Source organism: Gekko japonicus, unplaced genomic scaffold (genome assembly GCF_001447785.1).
Source record: "Gekko japonicus isolate JY-2015 unplaced genomic scaffold, Gekko_japonicus_V1.1 scaffold907, whole genome shotgun sequence".
In the NCBI taxonomy this organism is placed as follows: Eukaryota; Metazoa; Chordata; class Lepidosauria; order Squamata; family Gekkonidae; genus Gekko; species Gekko japonicus.
Window position 1 is genome coordinate 70,835 of NW_015174870.1, and position 8,527 is coordinate 79,361.

Here is an 8,527-nt window from a genome sequence, read left to right on the forward strand (position 1 = left end):
TCTTTCTTTCTTTCTTTCTTTCTTTCTTTCTTTCTTTCTTTCTTTCTTTCTTTCTTTCTACAAGCAGCATGTGTAGAAAATAGTCTCCCAGGGGAAAGGATCATCAGAGAAAGAAGACAGAGATAAAGATAGGAGCTGCGATTGACTCAGGAATTTATCCACCATAATACCAGCTGGTATTTGGAATAGAATTAAACACGGAGCCAATTCTCTGTATGTAAATATCACGCTTGGCTTACTAGCAATTTACAAGAAAATGTGGCAGACCCATAAGCAGCAACATGAGCAAACCAAGGAATGGACCTCTGCAGAGGGTGTTGCTAGGTGATGCCATCTGGATATATTTCTCCAAGTTGCATCATTGTCCTGCAGGCATTTCTGGGCATAGTATGCGTTGTTCAAACCTGTTAGTACTGAAATTGCCAAGTGCTTTACAGTCTTGATTAGGATTACATGCAGAACAACCTTGTTGCTGGGGTGGTGAGAGGTCACCTTATGTTCCCATATTGTAGAGGAGAAGACAAGTTCACAAACTGACGTATTAGACAATGAATCCCATATAAAGGAGGGACTTATAACCAGGTTTTCTGGGTTACCTACTAGACCACACTAATGCTGTGCTTGGAGTGCACTGTGCTCCCCCTGACATGAGATAATCATTAGGATAGTTTGGGTCAAGAAAAGTCTGTCATAGTGATCCTCAGCTCCCTTCCAGTCATTTGATTCTACATTACATGTCATGTAAAGATTCCTGCTAAGCTCTTCCAAAGCTTGATTGCATTTGGATTGTCTCCAGTGTGGTTTCTGAAATGCAGTTTAGTCAGAAACAGATCATACACTACAAGGATTGATTTAAACAAACAAATAATCATTTTAGAAGCTCAGTGTTTCTCTTTGTTTCTCTGTTATGTAAATGCATGCATTATGAGAGAGTAATCAATACACATTATAGGAGAATGTGCTGTTTGTATCCTTTTGCTGCAATATTTCCATATGTGATGCTTCTCATCAAATGTCTACATCAAACAGTTCTTTTACCTTTCCCTATTTTATCCCTTTGCCCAGAGATCTCCACGGTGACTAATCTTTATATGATGAATAAAGAGGAATTCTTTATATGATGAATAAAGAGGAATTCTTCTGTACAATTCCTTTTGACGTCTGTTTTGAGTTAATCTACTCAAAAAGTAAATGTAACATCTCTTCCAAAAACAAACCCAATTGTTGTACATAGTTATACACTTTTAAAAAGTTTAAGCAGTTGCAAATACTTTTCTTAATTTTAATAACATTAGTCTAAAAGAGAACTTTTAGTGCAGTGGAAAAAAGTTGTTTTGGAACAACGGTCTTTGCAATCCCTGGCACTGAACGGAAACTTTGGCTTTAGAAAAGGTGAAAGCTTCACACGCCAATGGCTTACTACATGAAGCCAAGACCTTTGCTTAAACAATCAGTTCTGCCTGGCCTTTTTATTGAGAATCCTGTGCTGTCTTTGTAGAGCTCTGCTTTTTGCAGTAATCTTGATTTGTTATAAAGCTGTCCTGAATTTTTCTAGGCAGGTATAAAGAAAAGAGAAGAGAATTCGCTGGATTTGAAGTCAGTTTTGGAAAACAGTGGAAACAGAGCTGAAAGCAGGGAAAAGAAGCTAGCTTCAGAGTCCAATGACAGGTCTGGATGAGAGCTGGAAAGAGAAAGGATTAAATGCTGCATTTCACAGGTGAGCCAAGTAATGGCATTCATGTGATTATAAGAAGGAGTGACAAGGACATTCAAAACCTCACCCCTCCTTAGGCCCCCAGCTAAATGCCAATGAAGCCAGTAACAACACTGGCCTCAGCTTCAACTTTTAGCTGAATCCATTTGAACTAGCTTCATTTTGTATGAACCTAATCTTGTTGAGAAAGAATCTGACTTGGAGCCAAATTACACATTACCTGTGACATTATTGTCACAGGTGATGTGTAGTTTGGCCCTGAAGGGTTGGTAAGGCCCCAATTGGGGTTGGCAGGACTTGTGTGGATGAGGTGCTTAATAATTAAACTGGCAAGTACTGTGTGGCATCCAAGGATGGAGGTAGGATTGCCAAGTCTGGCAAACAGTGGGGGGGCTGAGGGAACACTGGCAGCAGGGAAGGCCTACGCTAGCATCTCAGCAACATCACCCTGGCATCTGGGAATGCGTCAATATCACATCCAGTGCATGTCAGAAGTTATGTCATCAGGTTGCCAGGGATGTGGGTATGTTCTGGTGTTTGGGCAAAAACTGTCTGGTAGAAGCCTTTTTTACCGTCTTCTGTCCAAATACCAGCATGTCTCCACATTGCTGGTGATATGATGACATCACTAGAGGTGCACGCTGGAAGTGACATTACCATGTTGCCTCCCCTGTGTGTGTGTCTCCCCCACGACAACCTGCTGATCAGCAGCAGGGGACAGGGCCTAGGGGTGGGGGATTCCCTGCTCCCAGTGGGGGAATTGCAACCTCAGATAAAGGAAAGCACCCAAATCAGCCACCGATGGCAGTGCTGTCCCAGAGAACTGATGAGGGGTTAGTCCCTTAGTGCTATCTATGGTGTTTGAACTTTTATATGGCCTGGGGTGGGTGGGGGTGGAGTTGATGGCAACATCTCTCAGCACGAGTATAGTGCAGGCCAGGAAACGTAGGCATGGCTTGTGGGTTGCTCAAATGCTGGCAATCCCAGTGGGCAGCTTCCTAGGGAGCCTGGATAGTATGGGGAGTGAACTGAATGCATAGTTCACATTGTAATTAATGAACCCTAATTTAACCCAAACCCTGACCTGGATAGCCTAGCCTAGCCTAATCTCATCAGATCTTGGAAACTAACCAGGCCCTGGCTAGTATTTGAAAGGGAGAACACCAGGGAATACCAGGGCCATGACAATATCAAACCACTTCTGAACATGTCTTGCCTTGAAAACCCTATGGGGTCATCATAAATCAGATGTGACTTGATGATAACAACAACAACAAATTTAACACATGCAATTTGTCTGGTGTCTTAATTTTGGGGTATTATTTACTTACGTATTTATTTGGACTCCTTCCCTGCCCTACCCTGCAAGCAGGCTCAGGGTGGACTACAACAATTAATGAATACATAATCCAACTTCTAAAACTTCAAACCAAGCATTGAACATCAATAAAAATATCAATAAATAAGAATTGTACGAATTGATGGCATCAACAATTATTCCATATTTGATTGTTCCCATATAGATTCCCCACAAGTGTGCGAATGGATGACGAATTAGGGTCTGAGAGCAATGCAGACCACAGTCTACTAATATATCATTAGCCAGTTTGCAGTGGGATAACGAATACCTGCTCCTTCTTGGGATTTTTTGTCAAAACTGTTGGACCAGGCAGATCCAGTAAAGCAATTCTTAATCTCATGTTTTTAGACTCATGTTCTTAGGCTAGTATGCATATTTAAATTCACTTAACATAAATTAGGTATTCATTCACTGTTAAAAAAATCTGATTATGCATGTACTTTTGTTTCAAACATTTAAAACATATTGACAGACCACAGACACTCTAGTAAAAAAAAAATTGCAGTGCATGAAAGAGTAAAGTCAGACTACCAGTGCTGTAAAGCAAGATGTGTTTGTGTGTATGTATCTACATATATTTATTGGTGGAGAGGGCAGGGTTGATGGAAAGATCAACTATGTGAGTTAGTGTAAAATCATCTTCATTAGATATAGCAAACTCGCTATGTTTAGATTCTAGACTGCCTTGTCAACAAACTGTAAGAGACAAAACATAGTCTGTGTCTTGGCTGTTTCAAACCTAGCAAGGTTGTATAAGTGGCCATAATCAACAACTATGGCGGAAAATGATCTGAAAATCTGAAGCTATGTGGAGAAAATAGCATTTCCCCCTATTTTTTTTGGGGGGGGGGATGGAAAAACATGCAATGTTTACTTTCTTGTAAAATATAAACTTATTTTACTACTTAAAACACATAAAATGAATCAATCATAAGTTTGTTAGCAAATGGAACTATTATATTATGATATTTAAATGCATAAATGTCTGTTTTGTTCAAACAAAATTGCCAATATACTCACTATTAGAACTATTACTATTGTTGTACCTATACTATACACAATAACTATTCTATTCTCACCTTGTGTAGTTATTTATATACAAAGTGTAAAATTTGTGTTCTAACTCAGTCATTCACTTTAATACTATTCCAATACAACTTGTGGAAAAGATTTCTTTGTCCAGTTCAGGGCTACTAATATTCTGGGTGCCACTGAGTCATATGCCTTATCTGTACTTCCTAAGGGAAATATCCCAATAAACCTATTCTTGGATCATATGGAAGCTTATAACCTAATATATTTTTCATGACTTTGAAAATATTATAACAAAAGGCTTGATTTGGGGGCGTAACCATCAAATATGGAATAATGTAACTCCTTGATAACCAGGGCTTTTTTTGTAGAAAAAGCCCAGCAGGAACTCATTAGCATAATAGGACATACCGAACAGCAGGAACTCATTAGCATATTAGGCCACACGCCTGACAGCACAGTTCATTTGCATATTAGGCCACACCCCCATGTTACCAGAAGTGTAGTCATCCAGCCACACCCACCTTTTGCTTCTTATTCTCTTTACCTTGTTTGTTGTCAACACCCAGGGCTTTTTGCATATTAGGCCACACACCGCTAATTGTAGCCAATCCGAATGAGTTTCTGCTGTTGGGTGTGGCCTAATATGCTAATGAGTTCCTGCTGGGAGTGGCCAACTTAGAAGCTAGCCGAAACTCCATTCCTGTGCGTACATCTTCAACACAGTGTGTAGTCTGAAGTCATTTTGAATAATTTTGGTGTGGTATAGTACCATCTGTACATCATTTTGGTTACAGTCTTTCTAATGTCTATATTTATAGATAGTTTCATAATCTTCATATGCAATTTAAGACAAGAGTAATCTGTGATATTGAGAATTAGATATACTGGCAAGCAGGGAACCTGCAAGGGCTTTGCTGAGGTCACTTCATTTAGCTCTGTATCCACTTCCTTATCCTATTTTATCTTTCTCTGCTCCTTGCAGCCCCCATGTCCTCTCCTCTTTCTCTCCTTCCCTCTCACCAATCAACATTTCTTTTATCTACTGGTCCTGGCCTCCAGCTTTGTTTATTATTTAAAAGTGATACTCTGAACACCAATCTAACACCAAGTTAGATTACAGTAGTGCACTAAAAACAGTTCCACATTTGAAAACTGGCTGGACTTCTTTTGGCCTAAAATGCAGCAGCCAACATATTGTCAGGGATTGGTTACAGGGATTTAAATATAACAATTTCATCGGGGGAAGGGCCGGGTTGGAGGCGGGAGCGCGACGCCAGGCAGATGTTGCCGTGGGATCGCGCCCGTCTGATGCGCCTCCAATCCGGCCCGCTCCCGGCCCAAACTGCCTCGTATGAATGGGGCCGTTAAGCAAAAGTCAAAGGCTGTGAACAAACCTTAGTTTGGGTAGGTATCAGCAATCATGCCCAACCCTTTCCAGGCTGCAGAATGAATGCACGAAGCTGCAATATTGAGTCATACTGCTGGTTCATTCAGCCTAGCAGTGTGTTGGGTAACCATTCTCTAAGGTCTCAAGCAGAGGTCTCTGTGAGCATTAAGGCCTGAAATGCTTTAATAAAATATATCAGGGACAGTACTGGGAATTTTCTGTGTGGAAACATATACTGTGCCCAAAGGTGGGCTTAGTGATTCTGGGGCCTGGGCAGAACTAGTGGATGGGACACCTGAATTACTGTGGGGTAGCCCACCCATGGCCCTACCTTCCAAAGGAGGAAAGGAGGAAGCAAGAGCCATCCTAGCCAGGTGCCTCCTCCTCTCCTGCGTGGGTGGCTTTGGGTCTTGGCTGGCTGGCTTTGGGTCTTGGCCAGGGGTCTCAGCACTATGCGGGCAGCTTCAGGGCTTGGTCAGCTAGCTGCCTTCTCCCCATGCCACATGGGCAGCTTTGTGGCTTGGCTGGCTAGTGGTCACCTCCCTGCTGGGGTAGCTGGCTGCAGAAGCAGTCTTCCCCCCAGTGTGGAGCCCAGGGCAGCTGCCCCAGGTTTCCTGTGCCTAGGACCAATGCTCCCTCTAAGATGTGGAGTCCTATGAGCAAAAATTCTACTTTGGGAGCTACTGGCATTAAAGTTGTGAGCGAGCCATTTGGCTACTGCATAAATTAGTTTGCTCTGGAGCTATCCTTCCTAAGCTAAGACAAAAATGTGTGAGCCGGAGGCTAAAAAAACTGTGAGCTAGCTCACACTAACTCAGTTTAGAGGGAACACTGCTTAGGACCACCCCTGGCTCTGATATTAAGCTTCATCACTTCCCTTTGTCTTATTCTTAGAACATTCTTGATAGATGGCTCTTCAGTCTTCTGTTAAAGCTTGCAAGGAAAGAACATCTCCAGCCTTCTTAGATGGCTTGTTCCTTTGCTAAAGCTCCCTTATTGTATTTGCTAGTATGTACAGTCTAGTGCATATTTCTAGAAATATAAGGTGATTGCTTGTTGCCCTGTTCTTGGTACCTTTGATAACCAGCTGGCCCTTCTTTTCTTTCTAATGTAATATTAAATGTTTGACCACAGCTTTCTCCCTTCTTTTTTCACCCACTTGCTGTCCTTTCCCCCACTCAGTATTCACTACCTCTTTAATAAACAAGCAGTATGCATAGATAAGGGTAGTGACAGGACGCTTTATTTTATGTGGCTAGGAAAACATGAATGCTTGAGAGCATCTGGTGCTCTCGTTGTCATTTCCACAGTGTACTTTGGCAGATGATGTACAGAGTTTAATTCTAGTGGCAGTGCTGTATTTGTTTGGTTATTTCTACTCATTTATTTGATGGAATTTTTAGTCTGCTATTTTTTTTTGTCTACGAAGCATAACATATAAAATAAAATCAATAAAGTCAGACTCAATCTACTCAATAGATCAGAAGACCAGCAGGCAAAGATTCAAACCTCAGTCTCAGGCAATAAGGATTCTTATTTTCAAATGGCTGATGCTGGAATAAGATTTCTACGAAATGACCCCTGGGTAGAGCTGATATGAGAGGTGGGGCTGTGACTTTCAGGACTAGGCTGTAGCTCACTGGGACAGCATCTGTTTCACATGCAGAAGGTCCCATGTTGAATCCCCAGCTTCACGTGTGAGAGTTTTAAATACTGATCCAAAAGTGTTTGCCCTGATGATTTGCAGGTACAGCAGAGCTGAGTGACTGGGCATACTTCATTTCAGACCTAGTGTGGTACAGTGTCAGGGCTTCTGTGGAACCCTTCTCAGGCCTGCTCCCAGTATGCTACGCTACACACACTCAAAACACAGTCAGCATTTTTGGAACTGCGGTACTTCCTTTGTATCCTGTGAGAAGAATGACCCCATCATCACTGTTATAACGTGTGACTTGACATCTCTTTCTAAAAATAAGTTTCAGATCTATCAGTCCCCTGGTGAGTCCAAACTTAGAAGTCTGGTGACACAAACTCAAAGTGAACATAAATACAGTCCTTTGTTCATCAGCCATGTAAGATCATGTAGTCTAATAGGGGGCTTTTTGTTTCCTTTCCAGCTTTACCAGGAGGTAAAATTAAGGCGTGAGAGCAACATGAATGCCTTTGATAATAAAGCCATTCAGAGTAAGACACAGGAGCGGTTTGTACATCCCCCCACTTCAGAATGGAGTGACACACCAGGGCTCAACTGTTGTTCATCAGATAAAGAAGGTTTGCTCACCAAGGCAGAGAAAGAAAGCAAGGAAACAAGGAACAAGAGGAAAAATCATGTTTTTGTAAAGGATAATCTGTCCTTTGAGAATTACAAGGAAGTTGAAGATTGCCCAGGCTTGAAAACAACCAAGAATTACACTCAGGATCTCAATATTGTGAGTAAATTGGAAATGGGTGTTTCATTGAGGATGAACATAGCTCCTGACTGTAACCCGTAATATGTCAACATGTTCTTATTTATATTTTTGTATATTTATATATCTTATTTATACATTTATAGTTAGTGGTTGGTCTTAATCGATGCAACTCACATGGGTCTGTTATTAGTCAGTTGCAGGGCTTCTTTTGTAGAAAAAGCCCAGCAGGAGCTCATTAGCATAATAGGCCACACCCAGCAGCAGAAATTCATTAGAATATTAGGCCACACCCCTGACAGCACAGCTCATTAGCATATTAGGCCAAAGGCACACAGCAAAAGAAAATTTTAAAAGGACTCTGATCTGAATGTCCTCCCCCAATCTTGTTTATGCAGATCCGCTTACCATTTAAAAACAGACACCCTGTGAGGTAGGTGGGGCTGAGAGAGCTCTTTCAAGGACTGCTCTTGAGAGAACAGCTCTGAAAGAACTTGTGATTGACCCAAGGTCACACCATCAGCTGCAAGTAGAGGAATGGGGAATCAAACCCCGTTCTCCCAGATTAGAGTCCATGCTCCTAACAACTACACCAAACTGTAACTCAAAACCTTTAGAAGCAA

General features: G+C 41.6%; 1 protein-coding gene across 1 annotated transcript in view; it reads left to right on the forward strand.

Moving 5' to 3' along the window:
- The first annotated feature begins 2,067 nt into the window (after positions 1-2,067).
- KIAA0408 (KIAA0408 ortholog) overlaps positions 2,068-8,527 on the forward strand; it is an 18,677-nt gene continuing 12,217 nt past the window's right edge. Inside the window, exons 1-2 of the mRNA XM_015424797.1 lie at positions 2,068-2,073; positions 7,614-7,925. Of these exons, the coding sequence (XP_015280283.1) occupies positions 2,068-2,073; positions 7,614-7,925 (318 nt within the window). The remainder of the gene's footprint in view (positions 2,074-7,613; positions 7,926-8,527) is intronic.